Raw genomic sequence first — 26,379 nt, 5'->3', positions numbered from 1 at the left:
TGCATTGAGTCCTTTCACTTATATCAGCATAAACCAGGAATAATTTGTGGATAGGATTACTGGATTTACTTCTGTATAACAAATAAGAGAAATCAAACCCAGCATCTTCACTTTCCTCCTTCTCTATCTCTCTCTTTTTTATAGTGAAGCACTAAATGGAAACTGTTGTCACACCTTCCTAGCAGATTTAGAAGTGTAAACTATGTTTTTTGCTCTTTAGCAGCTATAAAAAGAGCGGTATTCTGGAACCACTTCTGCAGGGACTCCACTCAGTATTCCTATTAAGAAGGATGGATTAAAGCAAGCTGGTTTGATTCAGGAAAATTGTCTTCCACAGGAAGTTTAACTTAATACTCCGAAAAAAACAGATTTCTATGACCCCTATGATTTATATGTTTAAGTAATTTAAACATTTAGCTCTTTGGACAATGGACTATCTTTTCATTGTATTTGTAGAGCACTCACCTCATTATGACTCTTACATGTTACCGTGGCTTATAGGTAGTACCACAATTTAAAAGGAAATAATGAGGAAATTGTCCTACAAAATGCAGCTGCTACTGTAGCAGTGATATTGCAATAATCCCAAGAGAAACAGGTGCTTGTAGATGTTAAGAGTCACCATAACAGCAAAATCCCACAAGCTCTTGGTGCAAAAGGAAAACCCAAAGGATATGAAAATGGTGCTTACAGAGTTCTAATGTGACAGTGAGTAAACAAGCCACCTGACAGGGTACAGATGTGACTGCATGCCAAGAGCCTATCGTGGGTGTGCTCTCCTACTGAATAGAAAATGAATGGTAACAGCCACCTCAGAGCAAATGGACTGCACAATGCAGCGTGACCATTCTCTTGCTTCAGGCAAATCCGGGAACTCATGAAGAAACACCTGGAAGACGAGTGACCCAAGAAGGGCAATAGCCCATTATTGCATGTAATTGAGCAGTGAATTATAAGGGTATTTTGGCAGACAAAGATCATCCTGCTCTGTGATGCAGGCATTACTGACAAGGAGGTCAGCTTGCAGTACCAGAATTTTCTGTACCTCTGGCTTCAGAGGGACTCTTCCTTTGCAGCTGAACTCCTCTGGAGACTCTAAAATGCTCCCATTCATCACCAGAATGATGCACCGGGAAAAGTGGCTTCTGTTACACACTGTGTTTCCGTGACTGTACAGAATACCCAGGGTGGGTGAGCATCTTGAAGAATGTGGGCAGATCCTTATCACATCTCACAAAGGAGTCCCACCCCTGGTGAAGCTAGGTGGAGTCAGGCTCATCACCAGTTTTAGGGAATAGTCAGGTAGGTTTTTGCAGATATTTGGAAAATGCTTTGGCCCTTTGTTTGCAAGTAACACACAAAATAAGAAGCAAAGGGTTTATGCTTAAGTGCAGGGTTTGAATGTAGACTAAGAACAGCAAAAGTACTTATCCTGATACCACTTAATATAGAAGTTCAGATTCTTATACCCTTGGAACTATAATTGGTACTGTTTTGATTCAGTTGCTGCTCATTCTCCGTCTCTGTTGTGGTACATTCACTTGACTGCTTAGGCTGCTCCAAGTGAAAATATTTGTCTTCTCACAGTTATGCTCTTTTGTATTTGTTCTACCTCAGAGACAAAGTTTTGGATTGGTTATACCAAGTTGCTCTTGATAGTATTGCTTAGTCATAATGAAGCTGTAAACACCATTTGATGTATAGGCTTATGTGTTGAAGCTGCATTTTCTTCACAATTAACACATTCCAATAGCCTTTGGGAGTAAGCAGCATCATATTACTTCTTATGGCATATGCTGATGGGTTTTTCAAGGCATTCAATGTTGAGGAAAAAGTGACAAAGCCACCTGAGACTGCAATTCAGCTTGATTATCCTTGCTTGGATTCACAGAGGGCAGATGGATGGCATTCCACTGTAGCTAGCTGGCTGCCGTGTATTTCTTGTCTTCCCTTCCTTGCTGACCTGCTGTTCTTTTTTGATTCCTTCAGCCTCCACAGTGATTTCCATCTTCAAAATCTTTCCTAATAAGGGCTGTTTAGATAACTGTTGAGTGTTTTTTCAGGGAAGACAGAAATAAATAGAAATTACTAGGCAGAAAGATCTAGCCCTGAGATATCATCACTGCTTTCACATTCCTCTACAGAAACAAGTAGATCCATCAGATACAGGTAGCATCTTCGTCTCTGTACTGTTAAAAGGACAACCTTCAGAATGTTGAGAAGAATCCTCTGACTCCCAGTCTGCATGAGCCACCCACAGACTGGTAACAGCGCAGACTCATGGAGAAAAGAAACCGAGTGATCAACTTACTTAATGGACAAGCCCAAACCATGCATGACGTTTTGTTTCAGCATGATGTAGTGTCATTTTTTAACCACATTTGCCAAGGAAATGAGGTGGCTGCTTTCCTGCCTGTCTCTGCACATTGGGCTGCCTATCTTCCAGTCAGTGTTCTCTTCCACCGTTAGCCCTTCAACTTATTAACAGATATTATGTGAGGTAGGCAGAGGAACCGTGTTCTCAAAAGTATTTGCTCCTGTATGCTACTGTTGACAGAGGAGTGAGACTGTATTAATGCTACCAGTGTGGGGAAGGCAGGAGAACGTGGTTGTGGTCAGTTCTGCTGGCCCACTGAGCAGCACGAGAGCACTGGCTGCCCAGGGAGCACACGCAAGTTTCTGTATCACTGTAAGGATATGCTGGCCCTTGACCAGGAGCTGAGCCAATAAAAGCCATTAGGGAACGTGGGATATAGGAAGAGCTGGGCATTTTACAGCAGAAACAACCGATTTGGAGTGTAAGGCTAGAAGGGGCATCACAGTGTTGTATGGAGAAGTGCTGGGAAATTGTATCGCTATGTTGAAGAGAAGTTGCAGGAGCAAGCGCTGTTGCAACAGAGGGTATTTACAAGCTGTTGGAGACAAATCTTTAGCAAATCAAACCGTGAGAACACAAAGGCTCAGTGAAGAAGCTGTTTATACCCCTTCTATCTTTGAAACCTCATTAAGAAAATGTCTGTGAAAAAATAAGAAGAATGCATGCTCCTAGCCCTGCTGCCTTTTTGGAATCAAATGCATCCTAGGAGGGTGCCTAACTATAATTGCTGTAAATCAAACGTACAGTTGTTGCCAAAGCCCAGCCCAGACCATGGGGATCCTAACCCTAAGTCTCTAAGTCCTCCTTGTGCTGGATCCTGATGTTGGTGGTTTTATTCGAGGTCAACGAGGATGTCATCTGCAACCACCCTGAAACATGACAATCCCGATTTGCCTAACACAGAGGTACAGCTGGTTGTGAGGTGTTGCTTGAACGCTAATTTTGGATCCTTTGCTAATGTTTCAATGCCATCTAGTGTCATTACGGGTTACCTGTATTCAAGTTGGAATGCACTGCTAATGACTTTTCTTTAATGCTCACCCATATAATAGTAGTAAGTACACCAAATACATCTCATAAAACAATGTATGGCAGTGGCGAGGTCCCTGTTTATACCCAGAGCATTGTTTCTCCACCTGGGCACAGAGTGTTTCAGGGCTATACCCCAACCCAAATAACAAAAAACGAGAAAAAGCACCCTAAGGGTAGAGCTGTGCCCTGAGAGTGCAGCAGTATGTCTGTACTACACTGAACGAGTTTAGCAATTCTTTCACTGAATCAATGCAGCTAAGAAGGTCTCAGAAAAAAGCACAAGAAGTCTAAAGCAGAGATTTTGCAGCTTCTCCCCCTTGCTCTTGTTTTGCATTGTTTTGATTTCATGATGCGCAATGTACACATAACATACTGTGATTCCTGTAACATCTGTGTGAATAAGCAGGAATCATCTACCCTGGGGCAAGGCACTAACCAGGAGTATAAATTATTCGTAGTGCTGGCTTTTATCTATTTATCAAACTTTTAATATTTGTCCATTTATCAGACTGGATGGATTAAAACCATTTGAATTTTTCAGTCTGCAGAGACTTGACAGAGAAACTGAGGGACTGGTCACATTATTGCCAGATAAGCTTTTTTTAAAAAGCAGAATTGTCATAGTGAAATCATTGGCAGTTTTTGAATTGAAGAATTACAGTAATTTGTGATAGCAAAAATCTAAGAAGATTTATGCTCTTAGAATTAAATTTTTCCCAATTGTCAGCTCTGTGACCTTGTGCTCCAAGGATATTACCTGCAAGCTGTGAGAACCAATCGCTTGTTTAACAATATTGAAAAGACAAAGCACTAAGAATTACTTCCAGCAAAACACCCAGTCTTGTCTTTTACTTGATTGGAGCTTCTTTGTATGAGCACCAGTATCCACATGGCACTGCACCGTACAGGATGGACATAATTCAGATTATACACAGGGAACCAGATTGCACAATAAATAATAAAAAAGGTGTTACAGTCATTCTTTATCATTTAAGCACATTAAAACTGCTAGTTCTTCACATCCAAAATGCTGACCATTGACTTCTGCTAGGAAGAAAAAAGCAATAACAATCAAGAGTTTCTTTACTGGGATCCTGTGTCTTTGTATGGGAGGTAACAGGTTCCTGCATCCTGGGGCATGGCCAGAGTCACGCGGCAGGGGTTGCTTTTCATTCTCACCATTCCATGCCTATTTCCAGACCATGCATGGCTCAAACAACCTCTTGGCTTTTTCTCATGATCCTTCTGCTAGAAAAGAATCTCTGGGTTTGCTGCTTGCCCAGCTCTGTGACCTCCACAAGTAGAGACCCTCCTGATTATTCCCAGTCCGCAGTGTGAGGGTTTATCAGCAGGCGTAAGTTTCTGTGGCCGTAGGTGTGCATGTGCCTTCCCGTGTTACGTGAGAGAGCAAAAGCCAACTTGTCAGCCTGGGACCTGGTTGTCTTTGACCCTCTATCCTTCCCAGCGCTCTTAGCTTTCAAATGACAAGTCTGTCAGCAAAATGACATTGTATTTTTTATATCTGTTCCAAAAGGCCTTTACCCATAATCTATGACGCCCCTGCCTTCAACAGCACTTTTGTCACCCCTTTGAAGCTTGGGAAGGGAAAGGGGGCAAAGGAACTACAGTCCTACAATTCCCCCTTCTGTAACTATCCCCCACATGCTCTTGTACTGCCTCTTTCCCTCCTAGCACACTTTGCAAATTACTTAATATAAAGAGAATGATCCTGTCCTCATTCCTCAAATCCTTTTGTTCAGGGCATCCAGGATTTTCAGCCTGTGAAGAAAGGGAGGGCTTTCCACAGCTGCAGAGGGACAACTGCAGGAACAGGAGTATTTGTACAACACTGATATGGAAAAACAAGGCAACAGCAGCGAAAGAGCTGAGGAACGAAGTTCAGTGAAGGTGAAGCCCCTTCATAAGGCAGATCACGGAAAGATCTCCCCAGTGCCAGCACCTTTCCTTCAGGATCGTATGCTTTACTCAAAAAGGAGCCTATATCTCCTCTGCTTCTTACTGTGGGCTCCCCATATGACTTGGTAGAAGCAATCCCACAGATGTGTGACAAAAGGTAAGTCAGCTTGGCACCATTTTACACAAAGTCTACAGTTTTTTGAAGCCTAGAGGATCTGGGGTGGATCCAAACATGGAAAAGGAGGGCTGTCAAAAAAGTGCAGTGATGTGTGGTACTGAATGCAAAGTTATTTTTAACCTGTTTACCAAAGGTTCAAATTATCACTGTGTTAGAATATCTGCATGGGTATCAGTCTCCAGACCTGATGGTTAGTTTTACTTCAAATAATGAGCATAATATAGTAACATATCAGACAATGTCTTATGAGAAAGTATCCCTCATCTCGGTGTGATACAGGACTGTGCACCACATTGCAAAGCACAGCAATCTGAACTGCAGCAGCTCAGAGTGCAGTATAATGCAACATCGTGCATCTCCCACATGAAACTAGTCCTGCGTTGTCTTAAGGCCTTCCAGAGGGCACAGTTGTTGGGAAGGGTGGAGAGGGAGAGGGGCAAGAAGTATTTGTTGTACTTGAAACCTGAACTGCTGAGAATCAGGAAACAAAGATAGTAAATTCTCTAATGCAGCCTTGCTTCCCTTTTCAGCAGATAAGCTGATAACACCACTAATCTACACACTCACACCACACAAATATACTTTGTTCAGAGAAGAGGAACTGTTACAATGATTGCAAGCACTGTAACAAGTTCTATCAAGCAAACCTTGTTCTGTGCAGAACGCAGGGAGTTGAACTACCTGCACTTACTAGTCTTGAAAACTTCGATTCACCCACTTCTTGCCAATGCTGACAACCCATTCATTTTCACCCAGGGCGTTCCCTTTGCCACTGTTCTTTCACTTGCCTTTCATTAACATCCTCCTTTTGTGTTCCCTTGGGTAAAACATTTAAGATGTTACAAAGAAGGGTAATGAACCAATGCCAAGATACTCTGCTGACAGCATATTGACTTGAGGTCCAGGGTTCAGCTTCAAGCCTTGCTCCAGTTACCACAACACATGGTCCAGAAGCTGGATATCAACCTACCGAATTTCTTATTAGCTCATTTGGGCAACTGTTTCTTTTTCTCTTTTTTTCAGTCCTGAATTCCACTTGGAACTGAAAGCCTTCTCTGACAAACTGTTGGCAGTGTGGTATGTCTATGTGAAAAGCTGTGGTTTCAGAAAATCCACATTTTTGGAGAGAAGTACTTTGTTTGAAAAATAAGTGACTGACCAACTCTACTGCTTTTACTGCTGTTCCCTTTACTGTCTACCAGGCAGTGGTCTTCCCACCATTTTGCTCTAAACTAAAATATGGCATATTTCCATAATTTCCCTATCCCCCCCCCCAAAAAAAAAAAAAAACCAAAAAAACCCCCAAAAAAACAAACCAAAAAAAACCCAAACACAAAGAGTAAAGAAAATAAATAGATTTTAATCTTAGTCTGAGCATAGCTGCAGACCAGTGATGCTTAACACCTTGATGAAATGAAGTATAAAGTCAGAAAATGGTAATTTAAGCCATTTTAGACAGCAATATTTAGTTTTGTTCCTATCACCCATCACAGCAGAAGTGTTGACTTTATTAGCTCTTGTAACTATCCTTACACATGAACACTGGCAGAAGTAGCTGTTTTTAAAATACTGTGTTTCTCCCTCTTTAATCCCTCATTTTGAGGTGCTATAAATCTCCTGGAGCAGCAGATGAGGCCAGGTCAAATATTAGTGGGCACCTCAAACGGCACTGGACACCTATGTGTGGGCAGCTGGATTAGGTCTCCTAATTCAGGGCTCCACTGGCAAGCCTATGAATAAGATGCACCTGTATATGTTTAGACCTCTCTGTATCTAGGCATGTTATTCTCAGATTAAATCCTTCCCTAAGAGTCTCATTGCTAACCTTCAGCAAGATTTTGAAGTTTTCCATGCTAAGTTTGAGTTTGAGGAGATTAGAACTGAATGTATTGAAATAAGTGATTAGTTTTAAACTAAAAAAAAAATCAGAATAAAGGTAAAAGGTATAGAAATGCTTCATTTTGGATTAATTCCATGTCACTTCAGTAATTTTAAAAATAACTGTTTCACCTAAGTTATTCTAGGCTCCCTCTGCCACTGATCATGAAGGCAACCTAAACAAACCCCTTTGCCTGGATATCCCGTTTTGACAGCTTGGGGTCTTTGAGGTAAAGCTTGCATTTCTTTCCACATTTCCAAAACAAGACTCTGTGACTTCTCTTTTTTTTTGGTAAAAGTGAGTATTTTGTTAAAAATTGGCCTAAAAGAACAAGCAAAGGTGTTAAAGAACCTCAACATCGCTTCAACTCATTATAACAGGAATGCTGTGCTTCCTGCCCTGCACTGCGATGAGGAGTTGTGAGCGGGGGAGACGTGGGGGCTGGAGCTGGCTGTGTGTCAGGGACGTGCGTGTTGCCAGCAAAGGGTTTCACCAGTGGAGCTTCAGGGTCATTTCAAAAGAGTAGCAGGCATAGTATTTCCATTCTTCTTCATCTCCTAAATTTGTTGTACATCATCATAATCCCCAAAGAGAAAACCCAGTGAAACATCACTGCTTTCTTCTCTCTCTGTGTCTCTGCCTGCTGCAGATCCTCAGGAGGTGCCATTGCACCCTGTGGTTCTGACTCTCTTCTTTCTTTTCACACTTGGCTCCTGTCTGAGCACTTATTTCTCTAAAGGAAGCAGTTTTTTATCTTCTTTCCTTTGCTCAGATCATCTGCAGTTTTATAATCTTCTTTGGCATGTTGCTCACTGCCAATCTGTGGTATCTTCCTGTTCCTGGATATCTCTCCCACCCACGCCCCTCACCAGTGGCATGCAAACACCACATCCTCCTCCATCAAAGGAGCCATGCAATTCTAATCTTGGTCACACGTAAAAACATCCCTCCTTATAATCCCAGGCTAGTCATGTCTTCTAGCAATGTCCCAATTGCATCCCCTAATCTCCCACTCCCCTCCATGTGAGAAAGCAATTTTCTGCTTAAAAAAGTGGAGAACTAGCAACGGTGAAAATTTCCCATACCAGCAACCTCATACTCTGCAAAGCACACTAATGCAGCCATGCAGATTCCCTTCCCTTTTTCCCTCACACCTTCATCATTAACTGTCTTTGGTTCTTCCCACAGAGGGGATGAAGTCCCTCAGTTTTGATATCCCTGTGCTGTCCTAGTTTTGCAATACTTTGCATTACCATATCCCTCAGCCTTGCCTAGCTCTCCCAGAACAGTGCCTTGGGCCTTCTGGAGCAGAGAAAATTTAAAATGTTGGCATTGTACTACATAATTCACAAAAGAAACTGTCTGCAGCAGGACTGTCAACAATGTAACCTGGGATTCAAGCAATCTGTACGCAATTTGATCTGTTTAAGCCCTGTCCCTGAAAATCAGATTAGTTCGCTCTCCTTCTCTGTTACTCATCTGTTCTGCAAGTACTTGTCTTAGCACATTAATACAAATGGGCTTTTCTAGGCTTTCCTACCAAGTAAATGGGAATAAACTACCATGTCCCTCAAAATCCACAGACCCGGGCTATGTTTTGCAGTGGACTATGCAACTGGGCAAATTGGAGACAGATGCACCAGGCACCTCCTGGCAGAACCAGTTGGAAACCTGCTGAGGCTATTTGTTTTTCATGTCATTATGCTGAAAACTCTTAGGCAGGGCAACAGATGACACGCTTTTCTTGTTCCACTCACTGCCCCCAAGGTATAGTGCATGAAGCAAAAGCATTGTTCTTCTGCTGTTCCACTACAGTCCAGACTGCTACCACTCGAGTCCTTCTTATGTACCACAGCAGCTTCCTCTGATAAGCCCTGGCACTAAGTAAGATTCACCAGCACTTTTACAACAAACTTGTCAATAACCATCACACCAGACAACAAGGTGACATAGTCAGGGTTCATTTCAGCATTTGCAAAGGCAAGTAGTCAGAAAAGCCCCTTTTCTTTGCAAAGAGCCAGCAGTCACCCACCCTGAGGAGTACTGGGTAGGAGGTAAACACTTGGTTGCTTTTTTTGGTTCTGTGTTACAAAACAGCTATTAAAACTGTTTTGAGATGTATATGGGATGGCCTGGTACGGTTTCACTGAGGCAAGGTGCCAGGGCATATTGTGTAAAGAGTTGATCTTTCCTACATATCAAATTGGATATAAAACAGTCAGTTCCCACTCCTCCTTTCCAGCCACAGGCCCAGCGTCATGCACTTCCAGATAAACTGAGCCCCTGGTAGCAGAGTAACTGCCCAAGGTATCAGCAAGACTCAGAAATCACAGTGATTCTGTTGGTGATGGCAGTTCTCAAGAATCAAGGGTATGCTCTTCCTCTTGTTCCTCCCATGCTTTTCTTCTGGTCAGCCCGCACCTCCACTGCTGCGTTTCTCCACCTTCCTGGATCCTTCAAATAAGGTCTACCTCTGCTTAGACCATGACAAACAGGAGCTGATGATGTTTGAGCTGCAGGTCCATACAAGGGGCTGGGTGGCATTTGGATTCAGCTGTCACGGAGAGTTGCCTGGATCTGACATTGTGATATAAGGTGTCTTCCCAAATGGCAGCATCTACTTCTCTGGAAGTTGAAAAGACTTCTTTTGCCTCCCCCTTTGCCAAGGGTCGTGCTCTAAGTATATTGGCTTGAAAGCACATGGACTCCACTGGCTAAAGATAGATGTCTGAGGCCATTTGAAATCCTTAGTTGGCATGGCCTCCGACTGACATCCCAGAAGAGCCCAGATCTTCTGCACACCCTGTGTCATGCCTCCTAGCCCCACACAGCTACTTGAGATACCCTATGGTATCCCAGACGGTACCAGATGATGCTGTTCAGGCAAAAAAAGTGATCCTATCTGCAAGTGAAAACCACAGCCAGAACCAGCTAGATATGACTGAAGCAATCACCTACCATGAAGGCAGAGGAGGCTGCTGGGAGTGTAATTTCCAATTTATCCAAATGACAGGAGTCAGATGCAAAACTCCCATATTTCCCCTCAATGAAGCTCTTCAAAGGCTCATTTACTTAATTTCCTCTGTAGTGAGCGGAAACTTGTTCACCTCCAAAGGTTGCTTCTTCCTGACCGTCCTAAGTGCCTCCCTTAGGAATGGCATACAACATCCTTGGGACTTGCCGTTTTTTCATTTGTCTGTAAAAGCAACCACTAAGGATAGATGCCTGATGTTAAAACATCTGGAGTTTAGAGGACTAAAATGCCACTGAGGGTGGTAAATAAAAAAACAGGGTGTTGTTTTAATTTGTTTTGTTTTAATCACGAAAGAGAAACAGGCAGTTTGATGTTATCCAGACACAGAAAGAAAAAGAGTTTACACTGATAGAGTGTTTGCCAGTCACAGGGGTTTTATTTTGTTCAGCCATTTTCAGTTCCCTTTTCACACAACAGGAAAAAATGTTTTGCATGAAATATCTCTGTGCATGTCTAAAACGGGTGAACTTTGGAGGGGGTGAGGCAGCTAGCCTTGCTTACGGTTGTAAGTTGGTTGCAAAACCATTCTTATTATAGCCAGTTTTGAAATTTTTTTGTGATGGTTACACAAACAGAATTTTTGGCTGCGAATGACTGCAGGGAAAAAAAAAATATGATCAATTTAGAAGAAACACTTGTTCTTTACTTTTTAATAATGATCTTTTTTTAGCATTTAATTTCTCCTAAAAGAATACCCTGTAAAGAAAAATTGAACTGTTTGGTTTCAAAAATACTAAACGTTTCACCAGTTTCAGAAGAGGTATTTAACATTTTCAATGTTTTTCTGCACTGGTAGCTGGAAATCTTTGTTTATATTAGAAAATAATTTTGGTCCCACAGATTTTAGGTTTTTTTCAACTCTTTTCCATATCAGAAAATACCTCCCAATTATTTAGATCTGGAGATATTCCAGTAAGCAAGCACATTAACGACCACAAAAAAATCCACATTTTTTGCTCAGTAGGCTGTAAAGCACACCCACTGAACCTGTGGAACAGACACTTTGAAGGACATATAAGTTAGTTACTGTAAATGGAGTTTGTGGGGATTTCCATTTGCATTCTGCTTTCTAACCCTCTCTCTCTTGCATCCTTGGTTTTTATTTTAATTTTCCTCTTTACTACAACTGTAACAAAGTCATTATCTGAGTAATGTTCAGTAGGTGAGAAACTTGCCAAAAAGACTTGTTTTCACAAAGGTGGGGATTTTTTCAGCTGTTTACTGTCTTGCTCTTTCATATGGTATATTTAGTTTAAAATATTATATTTATTTCAAAGTAGCTCATTTGCAGACTACTTACCTTTGATACTTATCTTTGAATTTTGATTTTTAAATGAGAGAATGCAACAGGTATTTCAAAGCAGTAGGAAAACAAAATCTGTATTTTCAAACTATGAGGTGTCCCTCTGTAAACTGAGCATTTGGATGAGAGATAAATTGCTTAGAGTTTTCTGAAAGTCCAAAACCATGGATAAATTCAAGAAGAAGAAGTAAGAATATTGGAGGAGACACTGGGAAATTTAGCAAAAGCTGTAACCAGGTTTTGAAATACTCACTTCAAGGAACAGAGATGGGAAGAAGAAATACCAGGACAGATTTCACATACGAATATTCTTCCTTGACCAGACTGTTGTCTGGTAAAATTTTTCTCTTCTCCTTTATCCCTCTAAAGTTGAGTACTGTAGCAAAACTTTTCAGCATAGTGCTTAACAGCTGGACATTAGGGAGACATTTGCTTTATTATATTTCAGGTTTCTCTTTGAGAGATTTTCATTTCATCTGCAGCCACTGCTTTCTCATTTCTAGTCATTTGAACTCCTTTGCCACAAAAATATGATGCAATCTCAATCAGTCACCTTGGAGCTTTACTACTTTTTATCCTTCTTCCCCTTCTGCAGCTGTGTGTACAGTCCCACCTTTTCACCCTGTGCGTTCAGAGCAGCAGTTATTGTGGCCCATTCCGCTCCCAGTGAGATTTCTACAGGAACCAGGTATCTAGATGCTTTTCAAACTCTACGTCATGTTTCTTTGCCTTTTTACCTAGCAACAATTGCATTTGATGATCTCAGTCACGCATTATTTGTCTTTTTCACTATGCCTATGCTGCTAAAGCCATTGGTTAGCTTGTACTTTCTAGGAGAGCTTAGCATCTACAGCCAGGCCCAGGTTCCAGGTGGTATGGAAAACATAAGAGTTTTAAGAAGTAAAAAGGAGAACGGTATTCTACTCATTTAATTTTATTCTACACTATTCATTTTGGTATGCCTAAAATATCTTACTTCTCAACCACCTCTGCTTTTCAACAGGGTTTGCTTTACTTCCCACCCTGTGTGGTTCAGCCAGATGTGCTAAAAAAACCCAGTGTGCAGCAGGTCACTCACTCAGGGAGCAGGGAAGATCCTCTAGTATCCATCCTATCCAGGCCATCCTCTGGATTATGGGACCCAGAGGCCGCTCTTCCCTTGAGCAGCGCGATACAGCAGGGACTGGATATGAGTTTTCTTCAATTGGTTTGTGGAAATCAGCAGTGAAAGTGGAGGATCTTTTATGAGAATTAAATGCTTTGATAATTACTCAGGTCCCACCAGCAGTACTTGGGAATGTGACTTCTTGGGAGTGTGGGAAGCTCTTCTCTCTCTTGCTTTGATGACTGTTCCTTTTCCAACATTGTCATGCAGAAGATGAGGCAACCCTCGAGGAAGATGAGAGCCAGGACTACCAACTACTGTCAGTGACAGAGAATGAGACTTCCACCACCATGTGGTTCAAATGCCACCTCTGGACATGTGACCCAAATGACCTGAATATCATGGTAGGAAAGGGGGTTACTCAAGCAACATCCCAAACAAACCTGCTCTCCTGTCCCACTCTATTCCCAAATCCCCCCGATCAGATCTGAGAATGACAGGTTTTTCTCACAGCAGTGCAGTAACAGGAATATAAAGAAAAATATGGAACCACACAGCCACATTTATAATGCCTATTTCAAGGGCACTGTTTTGATGTCATTGATGTTTGCTTATATTTTCTATCAAAGAATGGGGAAGTTATAAATCTCAACATCTTCTTAAGCTTCAATACAGCTCTTCGAAATCCTGCTCATTTTTCAGTCTCTTTCTTGTTTTCTACATACAAAGAAGTGATATCTAGTGTTGGACATAACATTTTTATGTGTAATATAAGGCATTATTTTGGTAAGAATTGTGTTTAGCAAATTCAGAAAGTTTTGGTAATCTCGGTCCTTCTCTCTTGGAAGAGCTTCATATTGGTATTGACTGCCCCCAAAAGCTTAGCCAATCCAAATTGTTATTTTAAGTCAGAGATTTTTCAAAACTATGCTTTGTCAAGGATCACAAGGATACAAATGCACATAGTTTCAGAACTCTGTATATATAGACACTGTTTACACGTTTCACTTTTACTTGAGGCACCTCTGGGTAAATCAGCATTATCCAAGGCTAACCCTCAGAAATGTTTGCCCAGAATTAGGTGTACATCCACTATTTTTCTGCGGTTCAAATATATGTGCAAATGACTGGTTAGATGCCTTTGTAGTCACAAACCTTAATGACCTTTACTAATTGAGTAATATAATCCCATTCTGAATGGGAAGAATTTACAGACTTCTATGGCTGCTGCTGCTGTCCTTACACGATGGGGCAGAGCCAGGTGGATTGCTGAGGGCATCCAGGCTCAACAGTAGCTGCTAATGGGGAATTAGGGGACTACAGTTTAGTTAGATTTTTGTGTAAGTCCCTTAGTAATTCTTTGCAAAAATTGCCCAAAATACATTATATACAGATAAGTGAGCTATATCTGCTTTAGGACATGCAAAGATGTGAAAATCTGATCTTTAGCACCATTGTACAGCTCCCACAGCTAGAACCGTATACAGACAGTATCTGAACATTTGAACACAAAGTGATGCAGGTTCTGAAGTCTTCATCAAATCCCTCACAGCCTTTTCCCCAGCTTTCTTATATTTCTCATACCACCACTTAAAATCCATGGGTGCTTTAATAATGTGTGTGAAATGACAGCGGGTACAGATTTTCTTGTGTCTTTTCTAGCCAGCACCCTCTCTTTGGCAAAAAAATACATTATGTCTCTGGAGAAGACAAATCTTGTGTGTTACTCTGCTCTACTTTCTGTTGGGTGTCGTGACATATTATCTGAGTGTCTGAGTATGTACCAAATATGCACAGTTATGTTATTTTAGGTGATTTCTAATTGCCATGGTTACTATGTGGATTATGTTTTAATAAATGTGCAGTGGTATAAGGCATGTGATGTAGGGTGAATACATGTGTATGTGGTTGATGGGAAGAAAGGAATGAGATTTTCCAGTTAATACATTACAGGTTGACAGAGCGTGCTTCATTACTGTGTTTGGTACTGATGACACAGTTCAATTCTTTAAAGGCCAAAGATTTTCCAAATCTCTTTTCTTTATGAGGTACAGAGGCCCATCTGACTCAACCGACCCTAAAATATTCTTCATCTATGACCTGGTGCTGAATAATGCAAGTTCTGGGCAAGAACTTTACTTGGAATGTTAAAAATATCCCATTCTTCTGCTTTTCTTTGTAAAGTTGATCATGCCCATGCTGGAAGTTTGAATTGCATAGGTCAAAAGATGGATATGACTGATCTTGGAAACATGCAAATAGAGCTGGCAAGAGTAGGAATGAAGTGGGAATGGAAGGTTTGCTATGCGGAGGGTAAAGGTCTTATTTGTTAGGAAATGCTGTAAGGTGTTTCTTGGTCCCTTGACTAGAATTTAGGGAGCCAAACACAGACTGGTGCTACTGAACTGCAGTATAATTAACTCAGGCATATATGTATACAGGTCTATTGTCTCATCCATATAGACCCATCAAAAACTAGCTATAACATGCTGAAGATATTTCCTGCTTCCCATCTTAGTTTTGTCGGGACTACACAACATCACAGAGAAGAGAAATAATGGGTATACATTTAAATGCTCTGTGACGAGCCTGGCAAAGAGCTCAGAAAATGCAATACACGCTGCTGTATGCGCTGCCTCCAGTATTAATACATGCAGTATCTCAGTATCAAATATAAGGATTTACCAGCAGAGCTGGAGTTCTGCATTAGCATCACCTCATGGTACATGTGGCATCCTTGTCAAATGGAGTTCAAAAGTACCAACTCAGTGTGGTATTATTGCATTAACACCTTTCTTCTTTAAACAGCATCGTCCCACACAGTCAGCACTTGCTCAAGACGCAGCAGAATCTGCTGATCAGCGTGGGCAGTATTCCATAGTAAAGAGGGGTGCTATTTTTATGTAAAGATTTGTGGGATTAGTGCTATCATGTGTTCTGCTTGTGACTCCAGAAAACTAGCAAGGAAAAATGTTGATTGAACTGCATTAATGTTCCCTATGCTTGGTTCATGTTACAATAGGCAAATTAGTAATGCAATTCCCTTTTCTTTTTTTTTTGGGGGGGTGGGGACCAGAAAAAAATCTGAAAGAAAAAGAATTTAAGACCTGGTGGAGCCGGTAAACACGTATGCCATTCCCCAGAATACAATTTCATCTTCTTGACCCTTTAATCTTCTCACTCACTGCAACCAAAAACCAAGCAGTCGCTTGCTAAATGCATCATCCTTCCTTCCCCCTCCAGTTCTGGGTCTCATTCTGCTCGCACCACCTCCCTTCAGCTTCTCCAATTCCCTCTGCATATTACTGAGTTGCCAGGGGAATCTTGAGGTGACTCGTGTGTCTTTCTTTTCCAGTTTGCTCTTCCAGTTAAGAAACCAAGTATGCTTGTACTTTTATCCCCCTGCCCATGGCCAAGCAGAAACACCGTGTCTACAAGGTAAAATTGCAGGCTGCCTTACTGAGGAAAACCAGGACAGGACAGACTTGCTCCTTCAGTGATGTGTATAAGTCTGTCTTTTACAACATTTCAGTATAAATTTAGAAGCATTCCATCTGTCCTTCACTGCCATTGGGATGAGCCACCTAATTTGTCTGGCTTGTGTGGTGGTGAATTCTGTCTCGTTTCTAGCTTTGGAAGTACCTTTGTCTTCATGTCCATCACACCTGAAGAAACCTTGCTGCAGGTCTGATGTCTCCGTGTAGTGAGCTCAGGCCACATTACCTGTTGGTATCTTTGAGAGCAAAGGGATCCTCCAGAATCTTCTATATTGAAAGGACTTTTGCTTTTGTCCTTAAGGGTATTTGCATAAAAGGCAAAACTGACATTTTTGCTGTCCTGTTTTCAAGACTGAATGTGCAAAAGAGGAAGAGCAAAGAAACAAAACAGGAACTTTCCAAAGCAAGCATAGTTTACTTCCCAGATTAAGATAACTTTGCTTCAAGATTAAGCAGCCCTTCTTAGTTTTGTGGCTTTTGAAGGTTTAAAAATAGATGTTCCACTGAAATGACGTAAGGCAAAATTTCATAAGGAAGACTTCTCGTGGACTGCAAAACAGAATTTAACAGGTAACCCTACAGAACAAACTCAGAAGTTTTAGTCAGTTGTTGTAGTAACACCAGAATTTTGAGACCTGATGTTATCAATGCTGGTTAAAAGTTCAGTGATTAATGAGCACATGAAAGTTACATGTGGGGTTTATTTTACACTGTCTTGATTATGGTACTTTTGGCACAACTGAGGGAGCAGTGAATTATAGTGAACCTGAGATCAAGGTCCCTTATCTTGACTGCAGTCAAGAAAATTGTGTATGAAGTAAACTATTTACATTTCTGGCCTGGAACCTTACTGCCCAGCACAACAGGTCAAATAGACACCCCTGCGATTTGATAAAGGGGGGGTGCTTTAAAGGAAAATGCAAATCCCTTCTGGAAAAATAGACTCCGTTGGGTGCATACCACAATGAGTAGATAAACTGCCAACCAATTTACCATCCATTTTATGAATCAGATTATATTTGTTTGCCTAACATATGGTTAACTGCTCTTTTTTGTTGCCTGGGAAAGAAATACTTGAGTGTTGACAATAATTATTTTTTTTTTTTTTACTTTTTCTCTTGGTTACAGTTCGAACCTATAATAACACTCCACAACGTAACCTTGGCTCATCATATTCTTGTTTATGCCTGTGGTGATGCCAGCGTATTACCCAGTGGCACAGATGATTGCTATGGAGCCAATCCGGATTTTGCCTTGTGCTCTCAGGTGGTTGTGGGACGGGATGCTGGAAGAGAGGTGAGTCTGCAGGACCCAATCCTTCCCCCCCTTCTTGTTAGGAACAGTAGTACCTTTGTTGTCACCTTGTCCAGTAAGACCCCACAGTCCTGCAGGACCAACCAAACTGGGGAAGTTTCCTCATACTGTCCCCACTCAACTCTACTTCTGCTGCATCAGGTGATGCTGCTGTTTTCTGCATAGTTGTTGATACTCTGCATATGTGTGTATGTTATTATCATATCTGCATTAAACAAGTGTTATATGTCACATACTAAGGCCTTCCTTCTGACCTTTTGATAACGTTGCCATTAATTTCACAATATTCTCCTTATGCTCCTTTTGCATAACAGAAGGAAGGTTACCTACTTGCTGCCTTTTTTTCTACTAGCTCTGCCTCTTTTTCAGTAGAGTAACATTAAAAGTCCAGCGCAATTGGTGCTTCTGACTGAGTGGCCTAGTTAGAATTCAGTGATGCACACATTTTAGCATCTATCTTGTGCCTTTCTGTTCAAAATGTATTTTGTATTTCTACAGTATGCATGTACATGGAGATGGAGAGAGAAAGGAGATAACTTTTAGACAAAACCCTTACAGGAATTTTATTCAGATTTTATGTAATGCAGTTCCAATACTAATATGAAATTTGGTACAAGAGTGTACACATACTGTTACCATTTCCTATTAAATATATATGTAAAAATGAAACCAATCAAAAGGATAAATTAAAAATAAATTTTGAAAATTCTTCCTTGTTCTGATTCAGAAGAAAAAGAAATGGAACTGGCAGAATTTCCCCCAACATTTTGATTTCTAACAATATCTAAATAAATATTCAGAAACGCAAGAAAATAAAAACTTTCTCTTTGTAAGTTTTCAATTAAGAAACAACAGAGAAGAGTTAAAAACTAGCTAACTACTTCATATAAGTTTATTCCTCCTCTTCCTCTTTCCACAAGTCTTATCAATTTCCAGATGAAGCAGCTGCATTTTCCATAGGGGCACCTTGGGACCCTCAGTACATCCAACTAGAAATCTGTTACAGCAATTTTGACATGTTACCAGGTGGGTAATGCTGGGCAGTTGTCTAACAAAGAACAGCCTCAGGATGGAGGTCTCAGACCTCCCCTACAAGCCTATTAGAAACCACCTTTCTACGAAACGCTTCCATATGTTGCTCAGTACAACCTTCAGGACAGTAAGAAGAAACTGGACTGGAAACTAATTTTAGCAATATAATAATTATTTTATTACATATAATTAAATAAATTTTATATACATTAAATAATATAAATAATATAAATATGATATATGATGATAATTTTAGCAACATAGATAGTTATATCTTCTTAGATTAGACACGTCATACCATCAGAAAAGCTGAGCACATCTTCCTGATATGATACTAGCAGGAGTGTTAGGGAAAACATCAGGGAAATGGTGGCATCATGGCACTGCTACTTTTTGTGGGAAGGGACAGTGTGGTTGTGGGAGAAATAAGTGTACCAAGGGTCAGGATGAAGTTCTGAGAGCCTAATAATAATACCTCAGACTTCTACCATGACCTCCAGCACTCAATCCCTATGACAGGTGATGAAGAATGTCACTGCAGTATTTGCTATCATTTTACGGAAGGGTAAACAAGAGTGATTTTATGGGAATCATCTGCGACTATGAAGAGGGCTGGATCCAGCTGCACTGTGAGTGAAGAACTGTGCGACTGTGTGCCTTGCATGACTTCGAAGCTGTATGTTACAGTAGACCATACCACCACGGGTAGGGTGGAGGGCTTAGACCTTCCTGTTTAACTGTGCTGCTCCCAAACTGTGACTGGGAAAGGGATGCTGTATGTGTTGTTGCTTCAGGCCCCACTTCTGATGTTTCTGGAGTCAGTGCTGAAGGAGTGGTCATTTTTCTTTTACAGGCTTGATTGACAGCTCAGGACTATGACTTTACTATACTCAGGAACTACAGAAACATGCTGTGGGTGTTCCACAAACAGGCATCTTCAGTTTCCCTGTGTATTTCATTCCTCCTGGAGCAGAACCCTACAGATCTTAGGCCTTTGCAATTCCAGCCGGTTTGATGAAGTAAGTGTGGGGAAAGCCATACAAAACTCTTCTTGATCTTTCTCACTTTGGGCTTTCATCTTGCTCCAGACATGCCCAAAAGCCATTTGGCACAGGGTGCTAGCTTAGCCTCCATTTCTCCATGTTGCAAAATGAACATTTTTTCCAATAACACAGCTCAGCAGATACCCAAGACTTGGCCCAAGAGCATTAGCAGAGCTGTGTAAGCAGGTCAGAACCATGAGTTGAATACCCATTCGCCCCATCTAAGTGAAAGGGAAACAAAACCCAAAGGATGTCATGACTTCCCAAGATCCCCAAGTGAGTCTGCTCCACCACATGCAAGGGGCCTTTTTAGCCCTTTTTACACAGTCTCTGGCTTGGACCTTGGGTCTTTCCAGCTTGAAGCTCCCTAGTGGATCATTCCACGCCAAAACCACAGGCACACGCATATACACAGTACAGAGAGCACACTCACACTGAAAATATTTAGGAACAGAGTTTAGTAAAATAGTCTAGATTGCAGCAATCACGTACCCGATTTGTTCAGACAAACATGCTAACTGGTACAACTAGACTCTCCTCTTCTCTCCATTTTCCCATATTTGTTTCTCTCTTTCCCTAAATTTGACCTCTTCCTTAGGTTCCAGTGTTAAATTTTGCACATTCCCGCAGTCCACTTAGAATACCCCATATATTTTACATAGTCCCACAATCCCCTTCAAACAACCAATAGGTTTGCTCCCTCTTGTGAGACCTGCAGTAATCTTGTCTTTTCTTCTTTTCATCAATATTCAAAGATTTTCTTTGAACCTTTTAAGATGTACATTTTGATGGTACTTTCAATAGCCCATTGATCAGTGTCTTACTATTTCTGCTTTTACTCTTGCTGTTATCTGCTCTTTCTCAGAGTTCATGGATCTGCATGTTTAACTTATTACCTCTCCTCTATCTTGCCTTTGTTTGTAACGTAGCTGATAACAAGATATCATTACAGTGCCCAGCATGAGATATCACAAACTCAAACAACTATGCCAGAGTACCTAAAGCCAGAAAAGCAATTTTCAGAAAGGTTCCCCAGAGCAACCTTTCAATCAGTAATGACCTACACAAGGAAATGGTCTTAAACCTCCTCTTAAAAAGAAGTTAAGCTGACATTTACATGAGTTCCATCAAGCTTTTGACTTGATGGGCAGGCGTTAAATGTAGTGCTGTGCTCTGACTGCCAGGCTCTGACCTATTCCATTTTGAACTGCAGCTGAACGGGATGCTGGTTCCAGATCTGCATGTCTTTGCCTACTTGCTTTACACCCACCTGTCTGGCAGGGGAGTGAAAGCTGCTCAATACTGGTAAGAGAAGGAAACTCACAGTATTGCTGCCCATGCTACAGGATCATTCCCTGCCTCTTGAGCTAGAGTGGATGAGAATGATGTCTCCCAGGCTAGTCTCCATCTGTCACTGCAGGAGGCTCTGCAGTGTCTGAACTGTAGTATGAAGAATTATCTCTTAGGGAAAGAAGGGTCAGCTCAGCAGACAGCAAGAGACTGGAACTGTGCCTCTGGTTAAATAAATCAGGTCCAGGGAGTGAGCTCAAGCACTGGACTGCTTCTTATCCACAGCAGACAGCTGCCAGATGGTGCCCTTACATAGCTTGGTCCTGCTAACCAGACTGACCGTGAGGCTACACAGGCACAGTTCTGGGATTGCGTGTACCAGTTCCCATGGGCTGCATGAGCAAAACTACACAGGATTTGGTTTCCTCCAGCATCATCCCACACTAAAAACTTCAGTACCCCTATGTGCTCTCTGATCACATCCTAGCCCATGAAGCATGAATACTCAGTTTCAAGCTATGATAATCACAGTGTGCAGCAGAGCATTTGAACACTACTTCAGCCATTTGGAATTTGAAAACAAAACAAATCAAAATCCAGAAATAAAAATTAACTGTGCTTTAGGCCAAAGGGGCATCACAGAGGTCTAAGTGCTTGGTAGTATAGGTATAACAGCTATGTCCTCCTTAGATTTCTAATTTCAGAATAACCCAACATCAGCCAAGCATCACGCTGCAGACAGTTGCAGGGAGGCAGACACAGTCCGTGCCAGTGATCGGTAAAACAATGCACTGCCCTATGACATTTAGCAATGTGGGCATAGCCCAAGATGTTGCAGTGACACTCTAATCTTTGAGAACTCACTGTGACATCTTCAAGGTCAGGTTCCCTGCCTGTCTACAAGGCACTGCTGGTGCATTCTCTGGGGTGTGATGTGAGTTCCGTCTGGAATGGCAAGAGGAAACTTTGGCATTGCCTGGTCCTTAGGTGGCTGCACTCTCACACCAAATCCCCAGACCCCTGCACTGTCTCACATGCTGATTCACTCTGCAGGAAATTCACACATACGGAGCCGATCCTGTAGGCATGCAGGGAACCTGAACTGCACTGTAGGCAAGCTGTGGAAAACAGGATAGTGCCTGCCCTCCCGCACCCAAAGCTGAGTTATGAGCAGAGCAGATGTTGTCTAGTTTGGCTTCTAAGCACACATATGATATATCATTCAGAAGAAACTAGGTTGTTCCAAAATGGCACATCTGCCCTTGAAGACGGCCTTCCTTAGTTGTCCTTAAACACCAATGGCATCCTACAATCAAATATTGTTTAAACACTCTGGTCCTGTGTCTCTCCACCCACTCCCCAGCATGCCAAGGAATGGGGCCAAGCAACTAGAAGCTCCTTCAAAGGCAGCCTCAAAGAAGTGGGACCAGTACAATTCTCTGATGGGTATTTTCTCCTTTCTGACCAGTGGTATCTGCAAAATACTCACCTAGCAGCCTCTGCAGCTTAATTGTGACATGGCAAAAGCAGGGGAAAAGTTTTTAAGAACTTTAGGAAACAAATTTAGTCTGCTGTGACTAGACTAAATATATAGGGGTTTTGTAACTTGAAAGGTGCATTGTGAAAAGTCTGCTCCCTATTTACACCTGTCTGTGTCTCTCAGGAGAAGCACATTATAGCTGGCAATGTGGTTGTCTCTTGACAAAGGAGCAAAGTAGACACCAATAAACCCATTGGCTTCAAAGCCATCCCTCTGCTTCAATGCTACTGATCTCCAGCCCAGACTGGCCTGACAACTGGATTGTTATGCTAGACAGCAAGTGGAGTGAGCCTCCCTCCATCTCATTAGCTAGCAACTTCCAAGGGCATACTCCAAGTAGCAGGGAGTCATATAATCAGGAGACTTTTCCTTAGGCTTCGGAAGAAAATGGAAGGTTCTTTCTTTTTACTAGGACTCACTTGAGGTCAGCCTGGAGAAGACTAAGGCAACAGTTAGATTTACTTAGGATGAGCATATATCTGAGAAAGGACCTTTACAGATGTTACCGTACAGATGAAGCCATCTCAAGCACAGGCTCCAGAGCAGAAGGTCAAACATTCAAAACACTCTCTGAACAGAGATGATTCAGGTACAGTGAGCAGCTGGGGTGACTACTTTTCTTCTGGGATTTCCCCTGTAACAGGTTGGATAACTACATTGCTCTTACTCACTTGTCCAACTAGTGGAGACCCCAGACTCTTTGGAGCTTGACCTTGGCAGAATATAGTAGATTGTGATCTTTAATAGCACTTTAGGGGCAGGCCTGTCTCCTTTGTAGGTATTAATTCCAAAATACCCCAGCATACACCAGAAGTCACACATAGCCAGTAGGAGTGACTTAGTCAGAGCTATTTTGTTCCAGGCAATAGCAATAGTTTTTGGCTCCTGCTCTTTATGCAGGTTGCATGGTATATATAAACCATGTGTCACATGACACATTCTTTCTTGAACTTTTGTGAAGCCTGGCCTCCAAGCCAGGTTCCTCCTTCCTGAACCCATTTTGCTGGAAGGTGTAGCTGAACAGTGGCATGAGCCTACCCGTTCACCTGCTCAGAGTTGCCAGCAGTCACAAAGAGGGCCTACAACAACCGGGCAGGGTGTGCAACAGCTGTTGGGAGAGCCTGGCCATAAGCACCATAAGGTTTTGTGGTCTGGGTGCCTTGATGCACCTTGCAGTGTGCGCTGTGGATGTACTTAGCAAGATCTAAGGACCTGTAATGTGGATGGAGAAGCCGCACTCAAGCAGAGCAGAGACCATCTAAGAAGCAATATCACAAAGCACTGTAGAAATAGCAAGGAAGAGTTCACATGTGATACTTCTGCATCTGCAAGGGACATTCCAAATACCCTGCCAACTCTACCCTGCTAGGGTCAAAGAGTCTTTTTATTTAGGACAGTGTTTTCTAATGCAAGTGTTGGAATTTGTTCTTCTGGGATCCCAGACTGTCCTCTGAAAGGCAAAAGTTTCAAGGTACAACAATTACTGACATGTAAAAAGTCTATATTTGGACTCCAGAACAAGAGGGTTGGTTGGGAAATTTCAAGTGTATATTTGGGAGTGACTGTCGCTGAAAATGTGTTCTGTGAGTTACAGTACAAAAGAGATCAAGCATGGTTTCTGGAGGGGATTTTTCTTGGCTCTGTTTATTTCATCCAGGAATTGGTTATTCCACACCCCTCCCTGGAAATATTTTAACTTTCTTCCCTTGTTTGTCTTCCCCAGGAATGGTGAGCAGTTGAGCATCATGTGTGAGGACAATAAGTATGACTTCAGACTGCAGGAGATTTGGGACCTGAAGGAAATCATCGTAATCAAACCAGTACAATGCTGCCCTGGGATGTAGCCACGGGCAGGCAGGCTGGGGAGGTGGCAAGCACCAGAGGTGTCAGAGCACGTGGATATATTCTGTCTCTCATTCCACCTGCAGCTGTGGCCCATTGTTTTCACACAGTTTCCTGGTTGCCCATGTTGCAAGTGGTTGTTTTATGTGCTTTACCTGTACCCATCTGATGGTTTGACCTACTGTGTTCCCTAGGGGGATGACATCCTGGTCAAATGCAACTTTCAGACACTGGATTAGTCAGAGGTTACATTTGTAAGTCAGGTTTTTTCTACCTACAAATCTTTCCTTGCCTTTAAAACTAGTTTATCACTATTAAAATCTTTGGGGAAGACATGTCTCTCTTCCCCGAGCAAATATGGCCCTGGCAACAGCTTCTCATGTCAGACACGATATCATAGACATACTGAGGCGTGCCTTGCACAGTTGCTCCATGTTGGGGAGAAGCTCTCAAGTAAGACCCTCCTACTGCAGGCTCATGAACAGACTCAAAGATATCTTGCATCTAGTATCTTACAAGACAACTCTTGTCTAAAGCGTCAAGAGCAAGTAGCAAAACTTGCAGCTGAGTTGGTTTTCAGTCATTGAACACTTGGATTTAGTGGAAAGGCAGAAGTCAAATACAGAAAATGATGTAATCCAGCAGCTGGATCTCATTTGGACTTCTCAAAACAAGAAGACATTATTTTTAGTTCTTATTCAGACCAGAGGTCAGTTTTGCAGAAGTTTGCATATAAACAGTTATTGTTGTACTCAAGCTTCAGAGCTTATTTTAGAGCTTATGCATACAGAGGATTTAATGACATTATTGCACTTGGAAATGCGCACAAAAAGCTGAGATTTGACTTAAAGAGGATTACAGAATTTATATTCACAGAGAGCAACACTGTTTGATTTGGTTAGTCCCATTCCAAAAGTAGGGATCAACTGGAAAGTTCTGATCTGGATGTCACACAGTTAATTCTTTGAATGTTTTAGTTGAACCTCCCAAAGTTTCAGATTTTGGGATCTTGAAATAAAAATATAGTATTTTTTCTGAAGGAGAGAATGTGTAATTTCGGTTATAAAAGCACAGAGCAACCTATTTATTAGACTACTTATTAGGCAAAGTATCAAAGGATACTTTGATTCTCCGTTTCTATCTCATAGACAAATTAATTTTTTTTTTCCCAGACAAGATCTGCATGAGCTGTGAACAAGAGTACTTTCCTGAGAAGAAGTAGTCTCCTCATTGTGTCTCAGCAGACCTCTGAGTCATCCTTGTGTCTTTGCTGGGTGGGCTGAGCGCCATGAGTGAGATGTGCCTCTCATTCCTCTTCTACTACTCTCGTAACAACATTTTTGGTTGTATGGGCTATGCTGACATTTCGTACGTTGCACACGTACTCAAGCAGGAGGCCTCAGAGTGAGTCCTGAATCAACATGTTTCTGGAAGTAGCAGAGCAAAATGTAGCTATGAAGAACGACAAATGGAGAAGATAATGAAAATGAAATGTTGCTGATAGGGAAGAAAGACTCATGTACCTTGATCTCTCTTGATCAGCTCCTTTGTTGCAGGGATCTATCAACTGTGATACTTTAAAAATCTCTTGTCCTTTATTTTTTTCCCCTCTTCCTTATTTTTTCCCCCCTTTCCTTCCTTACCTTCTCACCATTTGTCTTCACCTCCCCCTTGCCCCCTCCTCTTTCCACAGTGGAGTGGAAGGAATGATGGCCATGGATTTTGTTGGCTGGGACAATGACACTGTCAAAATTGCAGAGAAAGCAGCCAAGGAGGCAGATCAAGTTGTCATGATTAAAATCATTAATGTAAGTCTTCCTTCTGAGCAATTTGTGGGTGGGAAACGGACATGGCTCTGATGTTCTGAGAACAAAGTGTGGCTGAGAGATAGAGGCAACAGACAACATCTTGGGTAACACCAGCTATTCATAGCTTATCCACAGCTATAGAAACTGAAAAGGATTACCTGAATGATGAAGTCCTGTGTCCTAGGCTG

At 41.8% G+C, this 26,379-nt stretch overlaps 1 protein-coding gene across 1 annotated transcript; it reads left to right on the top strand.

The window, feature by feature from the left end:
* Positions 1 to 20: 20 nt before the first annotated feature.
* Positions 21 to 23,083, top strand: LOC308065596 (putative DBH-like monooxygenase protein 2). Its single transcript, XM_080391682.1, has 4 exons — positions 21 to 16,263; positions 17,451 to 17,618; positions 18,557 to 18,662; positions 19,522 to 23,083. Exons 1-4 carry the CDS (start codon positions 16,234 to 16,236, stop codon positions 19,545 to 19,547), a joined length of 330 nt encoding a protein of 109 aa, XP_080247808.1. The 5' UTR covers positions 21 to 16,233; the 3' UTR covers positions 19,548 to 23,083.
* Positions 23,084 to 26,379: the final 3,296 nt, after the last annotated feature.

This window comes from Falco punctatus, assembly GCF_963210335.1.
Source record: "Falco punctatus genome assembly, chromosome: 6".
NCBI classification, from domain to species: domain Eukaryota; kingdom Metazoa; phylum Chordata; class Aves; order Falconiformes; family Falconidae; genus Falco; species Falco punctatus.
This window is presented reverse-complemented; position numbering and strand designations above follow the sequence as displayed.

What these genes read in the sequence shown, in the direction of transcription:
- LOC308065596 (XM_080391682.1), top strand. Translation starts at nt 16,234, where the DNA reads ATGGCCAAGCAGAAACACCGTGTCTACAAG. An exon ending in AGAAACACCGTGTCTACAAG is followed by an intron (nt 16,264 to 17,450) that starts GTAAAATTGCAG and finishes TCTTGGTTACAG; the next exon opens with TTCGAACCTATAATAACACT. An exon ending in CAATTTTGACATGTTACCAG is followed by an intron (nt 18,663 to 19,521) that starts GTGGGTAATGCT and finishes TTTCTTTTACAG; the next exon opens with GCTTGATTGACAGCTCAGGA.